We start from the raw sequence: 15,414 nt of genomic DNA on the forward strand, positions 1-15,414 counted from the left end.
AGTTAGATACGGACAAACTAAGACAGACAGACAGACAGACAGACAGACAGACAGACAGACAAACTAAGACAGACAGACAGACAGACAAACTAAGACAGACAGACAAACTAAGACAGACAGACAGACAAACTAAGACAGACAGTTAGATACGGACAAACTAAGACAGACAGACAGACAGACAGACAGACAGACAGACAAACTAAGACAGACAGACAAACTAAGACAGACATTTAGATACGGACAAACTAAGACAGACAGACAGACAGACAGACAGACTAAGACAGACAGATGGACAAACTTTGACAGACAGACAGACAGACAGACAGACAGACAGACAGACAAACGAAGACAGACAGACAAACTAAGACAGACAGACAAACTAAGACAGACAGACAGACAGACAAACTAAGACAGACAGACAGACAAACTAAGACAGACAGACAGACAAACTAAGACAGACAGACAGACAAACTAAGACAGACAGTTAGATACGGACAAACTAAGACAGACAGACAGACAGACAGACAGACAGACAGACAGACAGACAGACAAACTAAGACAGACAGACAGACAGACAAACTAAGACAGACAGACAAACTAAGACAGACAGACAGACAAACTAAGACAGACAGTTAGATACGGACAAACTAAGACAGACAGACAGACAGACAGACAGACAGACAGACAGACAAACTAAGACAGACAGACAGACAGACAAACTAAGACAGACAGACAAACTAAGACAGACAGACAGACAAACTAAGACAGACAGACAAACTAAGACAGACAGACAGCTAGACAGGCGGACAGATAGACAGGCGGACAGACAGGCGGACAGATAGACAGGCGGACAGATAGACAGGCGGACAGATAGACAGGCGGACAGACAGGCGGACAGACAGGCGGACAGATAGACAGGCGGACAGATAGACAGGCGGACAGACAGACAGGCGGACAGATAGACAGGTGGACAGACAGACAGACAGACATACAGACAGACAGACAGACAGGCGGACAGATAGACAGGTGGACAGACAGACAGACAGACAGACAGGCAGACAGACAGGCGGACAGACAGACAGGCAGACAGACAGGCAGACAGACAGGCAGACAGACAGACAGACAGGCGGACAGACAGACAGGCAGACAGACAGGCAGACAGACAGACAGACAGACAGATAGACAGGCGGACAGACAGACAGACAGATAGACAGACAGACAGACAGGCAGACAGAGCGCAGTACACAGATGTGCTATGTAGAGGAGGAACAGGAGGCTTGATATCATGAAGAGTAGAGTCCAAAATCAAGACGGCGACCATCTGAGTCTAGTCTAGGTACCACTCCTTGTTATGCTAAAATGTTATGTTTAACATCCAATCAGTAATTGGGAATACAATCGAGCTGCATATTGCACTTTGAGATTACCGAAAGGGCAGTCTCTTTGGCCTATGAAACAGACTACAAGAAGCGGAATGTTACCTAAACATGCATTTACTTTTAAAAATGAAATAAAACACAGAAACATGAGAAAGTCTGAAAGTGTCACTTGTGTTAAAAATCAGTATGTTAGAAACGATGCCAGTGTTTGATAAACAGAGTTATTACAAGGACAGCTAGAAGCAGTGTGAGTTTGGTGTTAGGAGAGCAGGCTGGCAGCGTCAGCTCAGGGAGAAACAAGGTGCAGAAGCTGACAGTGGTAACTTGTCCACTGAAGCATAATACCAAGGATGTTGGTGAGACAAGAGAGAGAGAGAGAGACAGAGAGGGAATGAGAGGGAATGAGAGAGAGAGAGAGAGAGAGAGAGAGAGAGAGAGTGAGAGAGACAGAGAGCGAGAGAGAGAGACAGAGAGAGAGAGAGAGAGACAGAGAGGGAATGAGGGAGAATGAGAGAGAGAGAGAGAGACAGAGAGAGAGACAGAGAGGGAATGAGGGAGAATGAGAGAGAGAGAGAGAGAGACAGAGAGAGAGACAGAGAGAGAGAGACAGAGAGGGAATGAGGGAGAATGAGAGAGAGAGAGAGAGAGAGAGACAGAGAGAGAGAGAGAGAGAGAGAGAGGGAATGAGGGAGAATGAGAGAGAGAGAGACAGAGAGAGAGACAGAGAGAGAGACAGAGAGAGCAAGAGAGAGACAGAGAGAGAGAGCGAGAGAGGAGAGAAGAGAGCGAGAGAGAGAGACAGAGAGCAAGAGAGAGAGACAGAGACAGAGAGAGAGACAGAGAGAGAGAGAGAGAGAGAGGGAATGAGAGAGATTGAGAGAGAGACAGAGAGAGCGAGAGAGACAGAGAGAGGGAGAGAGAGAGAGACAGAGAGCGAGAGAGAGAGACAGAGAGAGAGACAGAGAGAGAGAGAGGCTACTCTGAGTACACATATATATCTGATGATACTCTGTCAGTACACATATATATCTGATGTTACTCTGTCAGTACACATATATCTGATGTTACTCTGTCAGTACACATATATATCTGATGTTACTCTGTCAGTACACATATATTTGATGTTACTCTGTCAGTAGACATATATATCCGATGTTACTCTGTCAGTAGACATATATATCTGCATAGTAATTGTGTGTCTGTTCATCTGTGTGTCTGGAGGCATCATTCTAATCCTTTGGTTCTCTAGGCTCAGTAACCCAGTCAGAACTGGAGGGAGAGGACTTATGTTGACGACAGCGGAGCACCCTAACCCATATTCTGATGGAGGGGTGGTGGGAGTCAGGAGAGAGTCCACAGGGTCTCCTACAGGGGCCTCCAGGCTGAAGGACATTTGGCGGTGGTAGTGGTGGTTAGAGATGGTACTGGGGGGGGGAGAGAGAGAGGAGAGGAGAGCAGAGAGGAGAGAGAAAAGGAGAGCAGAGAGGAGAGGAGAGGAGAGGAGAGAAAAGAAAATAGGAGAATAGAGAGGAGAGGAGAGAAGAGAGAAAAGGAGAGCAGAGAGGAGAGGATAGAAGAGAGAAAAGGAGAGCAGAGAGGAGAGCAGAGCAGAGAGGAGTGAGAAGTGAGGAGAGAAGAGAAGAGAAGAGAAGAGGAGAACAGAGAGGAGAGGAGAGACGAGAGGAGAGAAGAGAGGAGAGAGAAGAGGAGAACAGAGAGGAGAGGAGAGAGAAGAGCAGAGCAGAGAGGAGAGGGGAGGGGAGAGAAGAGAGAAGAGAAGCGAGAAGAGAGAAGAGAGGAGAGAGAAGAGGAGAGCAGAGAGGAGTGAGGAGAGAGGAGAGGAGAGAAGAGAAGAGAGGAGCGAAGAGAGGAGAGAGAAGAGGAGAACAGAGAGGAGAGGAGAGAAGAGGAGAGCAGAGCAGAGAGGAAAGGAGAGAGGGGAGAGAAGAGCAGAGCAGAGAGGAGAGAGAGGGGAGAGAAGAGGAGAGGGGAGAGGAGAGAAAAGAGGATAGAAGAGAGGAGAGAAGAGAGGAGAGGAGAGAAGGGAGGAGAGGAGAGAAGAGAGGAAAGAGGAGAGAGGAGAGCAGAGAAGAGAGGAGAGAGAGGAAAGAGGAGAGCAGAGAAGAGAAGAGAAGAGAAGAGAAGAGAAGAGAAGAGAGGAGAGGAGAGGAGAGGGGAGAGCAGAGAGGAAAGAAGGGAGGAGTGATGAGAGCAGAGGGAAAAGATGAATAAAAAGTTGAGGATAAAGAAATGTAGGAATTAAGAAAAAGAGGACGAGAGCAAAAGAGACAGACAGAAAAACAGAAAGAAAGACAGAGAGTGACAGTCAGACAAAGAGAGTGCTGGTTAGTAAAGCAATCCCAACCGGACCAGATCTGTCAACTCCAGACCATCCCCTCCCTAGAACCAGATCTGTCAACTCCAGACCATCCCCTCCCCAGAACCAGATCTGTCAACTCCAGACCATCCCCTCCGTAGAACCAGATCTGTCAACTCCAGACCATCCCCTCCCCAGAACCAGATCTGTCAACTCCAGACCATCCCCTCCCTAGAACCAGATCTGTCAACTCCAGACCATCCCCTCCCTAGAACCAGATCTGTCAACTCCAGACCATCCCCTCCCTAGAACCAGATCTGTCAACTCCAGACCAGCGCGAACCCAGAGTCTCTGGTGGCACAGCTGGCGCTGCAGTACAGCGCCCTTGAACACTGCACCACCCGGAAGGCCATCCCAGCCTTCTCACTATAACATACATGCATCTCAGCCAGCGGCATCATGCTGCAGATATACATGCAGGCGTATACGTATGAATAACCAGAGACACAAACACACTCCTCATGGCTCTCAAGCTTAGGGTTCCTGGGGCCTCTGTCTCTACGTTCCTAACTCTCTGACCTAGTTACTACTTACAGTGCCTTACGAAAGTATTCACCCACCTTGGCATTTTTCCTATTTTGTTGCCTTACAACCTGGAATTAAAATATATATTTTTAGGGGGTTTGTATCATTTGATTTACACAACATGTCTACCACTTTGAAGATGCAAAATATTTTTTAACAAACAAAAATATGATTAAATTAACAGAAAACGTGAGCATGCATAACTCTTCACCCCCCCCCCCCCCCCACACACACACACAAAGGCAGAGCCACCTTTTTACAGCAATTACAGACGCACGTCTCTTGGGGTATGTCTCTATAATCTTGGCACATCTGGCCAATGGGATTTTTTTTCCCATTCTTCAAGGCAAAACTGCTCCATCTCCTTCAAGTTGGATGGGTTCTGTTGGTGTACAGCAATCTTTAAGTCATACCACAGATTCTCAATTGGATTGAGGTATGGGCTTTGACTAGGCCATTCCAAGGCATTTAAATGTTTCCCTTTAAACCACTCGAGTGTTTCTCTAGCAGTATGCTTAAGGTCATTGTCCTGCTGGAAGGTGAACCTCCGTCCCAGTGTCAAATCTCTGGAAGACAAACAGGTTTCCCTCAAGAATTTCCCTGTGTTTAACACCATCCATCATTCCTTCAATTCTGACCGGTTTCCCAGTCCATGCCGATGAAAAACACCCCACCATGCTTCACTGTGGGGATGGTGTTCTCGGGGTGATGAGAGGGGTTGGGTTTGTGCCAGACATAGCGTTTTCCTTGATGGCCAAAAAGCTAAATTTTAGTCTCATCTGACCAGAGTACCTTCTTCCATATGTTTGGGGAGTTTCCCACATGCCTTTTGGCGAACACCAAATGTGTTTGCTTATTTTTTTCTTTAAGCAATGGCTTTTTTTCTGGCCACTCTGTAAAGCCCAGCTCTATGGAGTGTATGGCTTAAAGTGGTCCTATGGACAGATACCCCAACCTCCGCTGTGGAGATTTGCAGCTCCTTAAACGAATATCTTTGGTGTCTTTGTTGCCTCTCTGATTAATGCTCCCTTCGCCTGGTCAGTGAGTTTTGGGGCCGGCCCTCTCTTAGCAGGTTTGTTGTGCCATATTCTTTCCATTTTTTAATAATGGGTTTAATGGTGCTCCGTGGGATGTTCAAAGTTTCAGATATTTTTTTAATAACCCAACCCTGATCTGTACTTCTCCACAACTTTGTCCCTGACCTGTTTGGAGAGCTCCTTGGTCTTCATAGTGCTGCTTGCTTAGTTGTGTTGCAGACTCTGGGGCCTTTCAGAACAGGTGGATATATACTGAGATCACGTGACAGATCATGTGACACTTAAACTCCACCTGTGTGCAATCTAGCTAATTATGTGACTTCTGAAGGTAATTGGTTGCACCAGATCTTATTTAGGGGCTTCACAGCAAAGGGGGTGAAAACATGTGCACCACTTTATTTTTTTTAAAGTAAAAAAAAAAAAAATTCATTTCACTTGACCAATTTGAACTATTCTGTGTATGTCCATTAGATGAAATCTAAAGAAAAATCTATTTAAATTACAGGTTGTAATGCCACAAAATAGGAACAACGGCAAGGGGGTGAATACTTTTGCAAGGCCCTGTATACCTCCTCTCCTGTCCTCTCCTCTCCTGTCCTCTCCTCTCCTGTCCTCTCCTGTCCTCTCATCTCCTGTATACCTCCTCTCCTGTCCTCTCCTCTCCTGTCCTCTCCTCTCCTGTCCTCTCATCTCCTGTATACCTCCTCTCCTGTCCTCTCCTCTCCTGTCCTCTCCTCTCCTGTCCTCTCCTCTCCTCTCCTGTCCTCTCCTCTCATCTCCTGTCCTCTCCTGTCCTCTCATCTCCTGTATACCTCCTCCCCTGTCCTCTCCTCTCCTGTCCTCTCCTCTCATGTCCTCTCCTGTCTACCTCCTCTCCTGTCCTCTCCTCTCCTCTCCTGTCCTCTCCTGTATACCTCCTCTCCTGTCCTCTCCTCTCCTGTCCTCTCCTGACTCAAGTAAAAGTTCAAGTCAGGCAGTAAAATACTACTTGAGTAAAAGTAAAAAGTATTTGGTTGTACATATACTTAAGTTTTGAAAGTAAATGTAATTGCTCAAAAAGTATTAATAACATAAAATTCCTAATATTAAGCAAACCAGACGGCACCATTTTCTTTTTTAAATGTATATATGGATAGCCAGGGGCACACTCCAACACTCAGACATCATTTACAGACAAAGCATGTGTTTAGTGAGTCTGTCAGATCAGAGGCAGTAGGGATGACCAGGGATGTTCTCTTGATAAGTGTGTGAATCGACCATTTTCCTGTCCTGCTAAGCATTCAGAATGTAACCAGTACTTTTGGGTGTCAGGGAAAATGTATGGAGAGAAAAGTACATTATTTTCTTTAGAAATGTAGTGAAGTAAAAGTTGTCAGAAATATAAATAGTAAAGTACAGATACCCATAAAAACGACTTAAGTAGTACTTTAAAGTGTTGTTATTTAAGTAGTAGTTTAAAGTATTTTTATTTAAGTAGTAGTTTAAAGTATTTTTATTTAAGTAGTACTTTAAAGTATTTTTATTTAAGTAGTACTTTAAAGTATTTTTATTTAAGTAGTACTTTAAAGTACTTTTTATTTAAGTAGTACTTTAAATATTGTTACTTACGTATTTTACACCACTGGTGAGGAGACTTTGTTATTGTTTCTACTGCTGATTGCGACTTTAAAGTCACAGTCAAAAATGTGATTTGCCACCGGCCACAAGCTCTAAACTTTATAACAGCTCAACCTGAGCTGAAGGGAGAGAGTGTCTCGGAGGACCTGAGCCCTAGGATCATGCCTCAGGACTACCTGGCATGATGACTCCTTGCTGTCCCCAGTCCACCTGGCCGTGCTGCTGCTCCAGTTTCAACTGTTCTGCCTGCGGCTATGGAATCCTGACCTGTTCACCGGACGTGCTACCTGTCCCAGACCTATTATTTGACCATGCTGGTCATTTATGTACATTTGAATATCTTGGCCATGTTATAACCTCCACCCGGCACAGCCAGAAGAGGACTGGCCACCCCTCAAAGCCTGGTTCCTCTCTAGGTTTCTTCCTAGGTTTTGGCCTTTCTGGGGAGTTTTTCCTAGGCAAAGTGCTTCAACGCCTGCATTGCTTGCTGTTTGGGGTTTTAGGCTGGGTTTCTGTACAGCACTTTGAGATATCAGCTTATGTACGAAGGGCAATATAAATCAATTTGATTTACACACACCAAGTGTTTCCCCTATATGCATTTAGCAGCGGCGCACAGTCACTGCTAAATCGTGGCCTCCAAAAAAAAAAGTATTTGGGGAAACAATTGACAGGAAGTGGAATTCCCTTTACACTGTTGAAATGTATGAAATATCTGCAGACCTCCTACAGCGATGGTTAGTGGGTAATTAGAAGGGCTGCTCACAGAGGCAGCATTAGTCTCCCTCCAGTTATTTAATTACCTCAGAGGAGGAAGAGGATCAGACACTAATGAAGCTTTCATCAGATTATAAGAACACACTAGTCCCGATCTATTCACACAGAACCCCATTTCAGAGGGAAGGCTCAAAACTGGTCAATCGAATTCAACTGGGACTACAAATGGATTAGAGAGCGGAGACAGCCCTTCAGAACCTGAAAGGATCCACGGCAGACCTACAGAAACTGAAGCGATCCACGGCAGCCCTAGAGAACCTGAAGCGATCCACGGCAGACCTTCAGAAACTGAAGCGATCCAGGGAAGCCCTACAGAACCTGAAGCGATGCACGGCAGCCCTACAGAACCTGAAGCGATGCACGGCAGCCCTACAGAACCTGAAGCGATGCACGGCAGCCCCACAGAACCTGAAGCGATCCATGGCAGCCCTACAGAACCTGAAGCGATGCACGGCAGCCCTACAGAACCTGAAGCGATGCACGGCAGCCCTACAGAACCTGAAGCGATCCATGGCAGCCCTACAGAATCTGAAGCGATCCATGGCAGCCCTACAGAACCTGAAGCGATCCACGGCAGCCCTACAGAACCTGAAGCGATCCACGGCAGCCCTACAGAACCTGAAGCGATCCACGGCAGCCCTACAGAACCTGAAGCGATCCATGGCAGCCCTACAGAACTTGAAGCGATCCACGGCAGCCCTACAGAACCTGAAGCGATGCACGGCAGCCCTACAGAACCTGAAGCGGTGCATGGCAGCCCTACAGAATCTGAAGCGGTGCATGGCAGCCCTACAGAATCTGAAGCGATCCACGGCAGCCCTACAGAACCTGAAGCGATCCACGGCAGCCCTACAGAACCTGAAGCGATCCACGGCAGACCTACAGAAACTGAAGCGATCCACGGCAGCCCTTCAGAAACTGAAGCGATCCACGGCAACCCTTCAGAAACTGAAGCGATCCACGGCAACCCTACAGAACCTGAAGCGATCCACGGCAGCCCTACAGAACCTGAAGCGATCCATGGCAGTGGATGGCAGTGAAAGTGCAATGTGAATGCTCACAAGAAACAGACTGTTTATCCTGTCACTTCAAGGTTCTTATGAACAAAGCATCAATAAGAATCCGGACGATTCTATTGGTTTACTGCGGACATTAGCAACAGCTACTCATCCTCAGAGACAGGACAAGGTAAAGATGTTTTTCTATAAACAATCTGAGTAGAGAGGAAATGAAAGACCAATTCAAGGCCTTGTGCTCTTATGTGAGCATCACAGCATGTCAATGAACCTAAAAAAGTCCAGCCAACATATAACTAACTTCACATCCTGACCTGAAAGTCCTTGGTTGACTATAAAAAAAATGAAAGGAGCTACACACACACTCAAAACACTCAACAAGGAGAAATAAGTGAAATACAAGAAGCGAAGGACGAGGACACAGGAAGTAAAAGAGGATGGAGGGAAGTGAGCACAGTCAGGTGGTACTTTCAGAGTCGCCAAGGACAGAAGAATTCTGGGAATTAACTCTTACCAGGTTGTTGTGCCCCTTGGGCGTCCTGCTTGCCATTATCCAACACAGGGTTGGCATCTGTTCACACACACACGCACCCACACACAGACACACACACACACACACATTAGGCCAACTACCTATTAGCTCTCTGCTTGGACCCAACAAGGTGTGCCAGTATGTTTATTTACCAGGTAAACTGACTGAAAAAACAGTCATTTACAGTAACAACCTGGGGAATAGTTACAGGGGAGGATGAATGAGACAATTGTAGGATGGGGATGATTAGGTGGCAATGATGGTATGAGGGCGAGATCGGGAATTTAGCCAGGACACCCGGGTTAACACCCCTACTCTTACAATGAGTACCATGGGATCTTTAGTGACCACAGAGAGTCAGGAGACCTGTTTAATGTCCCATTTGAAAGACAGCACCCTACACAGGGCAATGTCCCCAATCACTGCCCTGGGATATTTTTTTAGACCAGAGGAAAGAGTGCCTCCTACTGGCCCTCAAACACCACTTCCAGCAGCATCTGGTCTCCCATCTACATAGCCCATCTGTAAACAGCCCATCTATCTACCTACCTCATCCCCATACTGGTATATATTTATTTATTTTGCTCCTTTGCACCCCAGTATCTCTACCTGCACATTCATCTTCTGCCGATCTACCATTCCAGTGTTTAATTGCTATATTGTAATTACTTTGCCACCATGGCCCATTTATTTCCTTATCTTACCTCATTTGCACTCACTGTGTATGGACTTTTTGTTTTCTTTTGTTCTACTGTATTATTGACTGTATGTTTTGTTATTTCCATGTGTAACTCTGTGTTGTTGTATGTGTCGAATTGCTACGCTTTATCTTGGCCAGGTCACAGTTGTAAATGAGAACTTGTTCTCAACTAGCCTACCTGGTTAAATAAAGGTGAAATTAAATAAAAACCCTGCTTAGCTTCAGAGGTAAAGCCTGCAGTGGGATGCAGGGTGGGAGGCTGCTGGCCGGTGTCAGCGAGGAACTAACACACATGGCATGATTACTGCCCACAGCACTTCTGAAGTTGACCATCATGGAAAACTGCACACACACAGTCTGCAACTCTGGACAGATTGTCGGGACAATAGACATGGCCTAAAGCTGAGGCACAGTCTGCTGGACACACACACACACACACACACACACACACACACACACTCCACTAAAATCAGGCCACAGTCTGCTGGACACACACACACACACACACAAACACAAACACACTCCACTAAAATCAGGCCACAGTCTGCTGGACTGACACACTGTCAGATCCAAAACGGCAGGCCTTGTCCTGCTGTATGGCATTATCAGTCACTTATCTGGAGATGCTTACGTAAAGTTACGTAACATTACACACACACATCCTGAGAGGAGAGCATTACTCTGAGAGGAGAGCATTACCCTGAGAGGAGAGCATTACTCTGAGAGGAGAGCATTACCCTGAGAGGGGAGCATTACCCTGAGAGGGGAGCATTACCCTGAGAGGGAGCATTACTCTGAGAGGAGAGCATTACCCTGAGAGGGGAGCATTACCCTGAGAGGGGAGCATTACCCTGAGAGGGGAGCATTACTCTGAGAGGAGAGCATTACCCTGAGAGGGGAGCATTACCCTGAGAGGAGAGCATTACTCTGAGAGGAGAGCATTACCCTGAGAGGAGAGCATTACCCTGAGAGGAGAGCATTACTCTGAGAGGAGAGCATTACTCTGAGAGGAGAGCAATAGCCTGAGAGGAGAGCATTACCCTGAGAGGGGAGCATTACCCTGAGAGGAGAGCATTACCCTGAGAGGAGAGCATTACCCTGAGGAGAGCATTACTCTGAGAGGAGAGCATTACCCTGAGAGGGGAGCATTACCCTGAGAGGGGAGCATTACCCTGAGAGGGGAGCATTACTCTGAGAGGAGAGCATTACCCTGAGAGGGGAGCATTACCCTGAGAGGAGAGCATTACTCTGAGAGGAGAGCATTACCCTGAGAGGAGAGCATTACCCTGAGAGGAGAGCATTACTCTGAGAGGAGAGCATTAGCCTGAGAGGAGAGCATTACCCTGAGAGGGGAGCATTACCCTGAGAGGAGAGCATTACCCTGAGAGGAGAGCATTACCCTGAGGAGAGCATTACTCTGAGAGGAGAGCATTACTCTGAGAGGAGAGCATTACTCTGAGAGGAGAGCATTACCCTGAGAGGAGAGCATTACCCTGAGAGGAGAGCATTACCCTGAGAGGTGAGCATTACCCTGAGAGGAGAGTATTACCCTGCGAGGAGAGTATTACCCTGAGGAGAGCATTACTCTGAGAGGAGAGCATTACTCTGAGAGGAGAGCATTACTCTGAGAGGAGAGCATTACCCTGAGAGAAGAGCATTACCCTGAGAGGAGAGCATTACCCTGAGAGGAGAGCATTACCCTGAGAGGAGGGCATTACCCTGAGAGGAGAGCATTACCCTGAGAGGAGAGCATTACCCTGAGAGGAGAGCATTAGCCTGAGGAGAGCATTAGCCTGAGAGGAGAGCATTACCCTGAGGAGAGCATTACCCTGAGAGGAGAGCATTGCCCTGAGAGGAGAGCATTACCCTGAGAGGAGAGCATTAGCCTGAGGAGAGCATTACTCTGAGAGGAGAGCATTACCCTGAGAGGAGAGCATTACCCTGAGAGGAGAGCATTACCCTGAGAGGAGAGCATTACCCTGAGAGGAGGGCATTACCCTGAGAGGGGAGCATTACCCTGAGAGGAGAGCATTAGCCTGAGAGGAGAGCATTACCCTGAGAGGAGAGAGTTACCCTGAGAGGGGAGCATTACCCTGAGAGGAGAGAGTTACCCTGAGAGGAGAGAGTTACCCTGAGAGGGGAGCATTACCCTGAGAGGAGAGAGTTACCCTGAGAGGAGAGAGTTACCCTGAGAGGAGAGCATTACCCTGAGAGGGGAGAGTTATTCTGAAAGGAAAGCGTGAGTTTTACACCTCAATACACCATGACCTCAGCGACCCCTCCTTCCCTGAGCACTGTCCCCTGGCTAGGAAAGATGTGCACTTGGAAGCCCGTAGGAGCATACATTCTAAGTTATTCACTGTAGGCTAATTAGCTTCTATAGTTCTATTTATTTAACCTTTATTTAACCAGGAAGAGCTCATTGAGATTTGAAATCTATTTTTCAAGAGCGCCCTGGCCAAGATAGGCAGCACCAAGTCATTACACAATTACAGACAGACAACATGGAAAAATAGTAGTTGATTAGCATGGCAGGTGCTCATTCAAATGTCCCATTGTCATCAATCAATCAACCAACCAAACCAATCAGTGCAATAGTGACTGACCTCAATGACCTCCCTCATGTCCCATCCCCATCCCCTCTACCCACAACCCCTTGCCCTCCGGTCAGCTCACCTGCCCTGGTCCCATCATTGTCCATCAGGAGGATGTAGTCTGTCTTGCCCACCTTCTCGCCCACCTGGTCAACGAAGGCCTCGGACTCCAGCATCGCCACGAAGTCTCTCCCCACCAGGCCCTCTGGACCCTCCCGGGGGACGCTGTCCGTCAGGGCATCAATCAGACTCAGGTCCAGCTCCTCCATGGTTCTGGAGGGAGGTGTGTGTGTGTGTGGGGGGGCAGAGACAGGGACAAGCAGAGGTGTGTGTGTGTGTAGGGGGGGGCAGAGACAGGGACAAGCAGAGGTGTGTGTGTGTGGGGGGGGGCAGAGACAGGGACAAGCAGAGGTGTGTGTGTGTGGGGGGGGCAGAGACAGGGACAAGCAGAAGTGTGTGTGTGTGTAGGGGGGCAGAGACAGGGACAAGCAGAGGTATGTGTGTGTGGGGGGGGGCAGAGACAGGGACAAGCAGAGGTGTGTGTGTGGGGGGGGCAGAGACAGGGACAAGCAGAAGTGTGTGTGTGTAGGGGGGGCAGAGACAGGGACAAGCAGAGGTGTGTGTGTGTGGGGGGGGGGCAGAGACAGGGACAAGCAGAAGTGTGTGTGTGTAGGGGGGGGCAGAGACAGGGACAAGCAGAGGTATGTGTGTGTGGGGGGGGCAGAGACAGGGACAAGCAGAGGTGTGTGTGTGTGGGGGGGGGCACAGACAGGGACAAGCAGAGGTGTGTGGTTAGATATGGAATTGAAATGGGATGCAGGAGGACAGTTTTGGATGGATGAAACATTTGAATTATATTCATAAATGTCAAAACATACATAATATATAATACAATAGTTTATGATGTAGAGCTGTAAACATCAGTGTGTGAACTTTCCCAACAACTCAAATAGTATATTTAGCATCATTCATGACATCTCCCGACCAGCATCTCACACAGAGCCAGCAGGCAAGTCACCAGAGGTTCAATCTGTCTCTGTCTGTAATGTAATGTCCTCCTGGGCCACATCTGTCTCTGTCTAACACACTGTAATGTAATGTAATGTCCTCCTGGGACACATCTGTCTCTGTCTAACACACTGTAATGTAATGTCCTCCTGGGACACATCTGTCTCTGTCCAACACACTGTCTGTAATGTAATGTCCTCCTGGGACACATCTGTCTCTGTCCAACACACTGTCTGTAATGTAATGTCCTCCTGGGACACATCTGTCTCTGTCCAACACACTGTCTGTAATGTAATGTCCTCCTGGGACACATCTGTCTCTGTCTAACACACTGTCTGTAATGTAATGTCCTCCTGGGCCACATCTGTCTCTGTCTGTAATGTAATGTCCTCCTGGGCCACATCTGTCTCTGTCTAACACACTGTCTGTAATGTAATGTCCTCCTGGACCACATCTGTCTCTGTCTAACACACTGTCTGTAATGTAATGTCCTCCTGGGACACATCTGTCTCTGTCTAACACACTGTCTGTAATGTAATGTCCTCCTGGGACACATCTGTCTCTGTCTAACACACTGTAATGTAATGTCCTCCTGGGACACATCTGTCTCTGTCTAACACACTGTCTGTAATGTAATGTCCTCCTGGGACACATCTGTCTCTGTCTAACACACTGTCTGTAATGTAATGTCCTCCTGGGACACATCTGTCTCTGTCTAACACACTGTCTGTCATGTAATGTCCTCCTGGGCCACATCTGTCTCTGTCTAACACACTGTAATGTAATGTCCTCCTGGGACACATCTGTCTCTGTCTAACACACTGTCTGTAATGTAATGTCCTCCTGGGACACATCTGTCTCTGTCTAACACACTGTAATGTAATGTCCTCCTGGGACACATCTGTCTCTGTCTAACACACTGTCTGTCATGTAATGTCCTCCTGGGACACATCTGTCTCTGTCTAACACACTGTCTGTAATGTAATGTCCTCCTGGGACACATCTGTCTCTGTCTAACACACTGTCTGTCATGTAATGTCCTCCTGGGACACATCTGTCTCTGTCTAACACACTGTAATGTAATGTCCTCCTGGGACACATCTGTCTCTGTCTAACACACTGTCTGTAATGTAATGTCCTCCTGGGACACATCTGTCTCTGTCTAACACACTGTCTGTAATGTAATGTCCTCCTGGGACACATCTGTCTCTGTCTAACACACTGTCTGTAATGTAATGTCCTCCTGGGACACATCTGTCTCTGTCTAACACACTGTCTGTCATGTAATGTCCTCCTGGGACACATCTGTCTCTGTCTAACACACTATCTGTCATGTAATGTCCTCCTGGGACACATCTGTCTCTGTCTAACACACTGTCTGTCATGTAATGTCCTCCTGGGACACATCTGTCTCTGTCTAACACACTGTAATGTAATGTCCTCCTGGGACACATCTGTCTCTGTCTAACACACTGTCTGTCATGTAATGTCCTCCTGGGACACATCTGTCTCTGTCTAACACACTGTAATGTAATGTCCTCCTGGGACACATCTGTCTCTGTCTAACACACTGTAATGTAATGTCCTCCTGGGACACATCTGTCTCTGTCTAACACACTGTCTGTAATGTAATGTCCTCCTGGGACACATCTGTCTCTGTCTAACACACTGTAATGTAATGTCCTCCTGGGACACATCTGTCTCTGTCTAACACACTGTCTGTCATGTAATGTCCTCCTGGGACACATCTGTCTCTGTCTAACACACTGTCTGTAATGTAATGTCCTCCTGGGACACATCTGTCTCTGTCTAACACACTGTCTGTAATGTAATGTCCTCCTGGGACACATCT

General features: G+C 47.3%; 1 protein-coding gene across 1 annotated transcript in view; it reads right to left on the bottom strand.

Annotated features, from left to right (window-relative positions):
- LOC135521685 (uncharacterized) overlaps positions 1-15,414 on the bottom strand; it is a 196,216-nt gene that overhangs the window by 114,098 nt on the left and 66,704 nt on the right. The window contains 2 exon segments of the mRNA XM_064947360.1: positions 9,243-9,299; positions 12,637-12,827. Of these exon segments, the coding sequence (XP_064803432.1) occupies positions 9,243-9,299; positions 12,637-12,823 (244 nt within the window). The 5' untranslated portion in view covers positions 12,824-12,827.

This window comes from Oncorhynchus masou, chromosome 30 (genome assembly GCF_036934945.1).
Source record: "Oncorhynchus masou masou isolate Uvic2021 chromosome 30, UVic_Omas_1.1, whole genome shotgun sequence".
Taxonomy (NCBI): domain Eukaryota; kingdom Metazoa; phylum Chordata; class Actinopteri; order Salmoniformes; family Salmonidae; genus Oncorhynchus; species Oncorhynchus masou.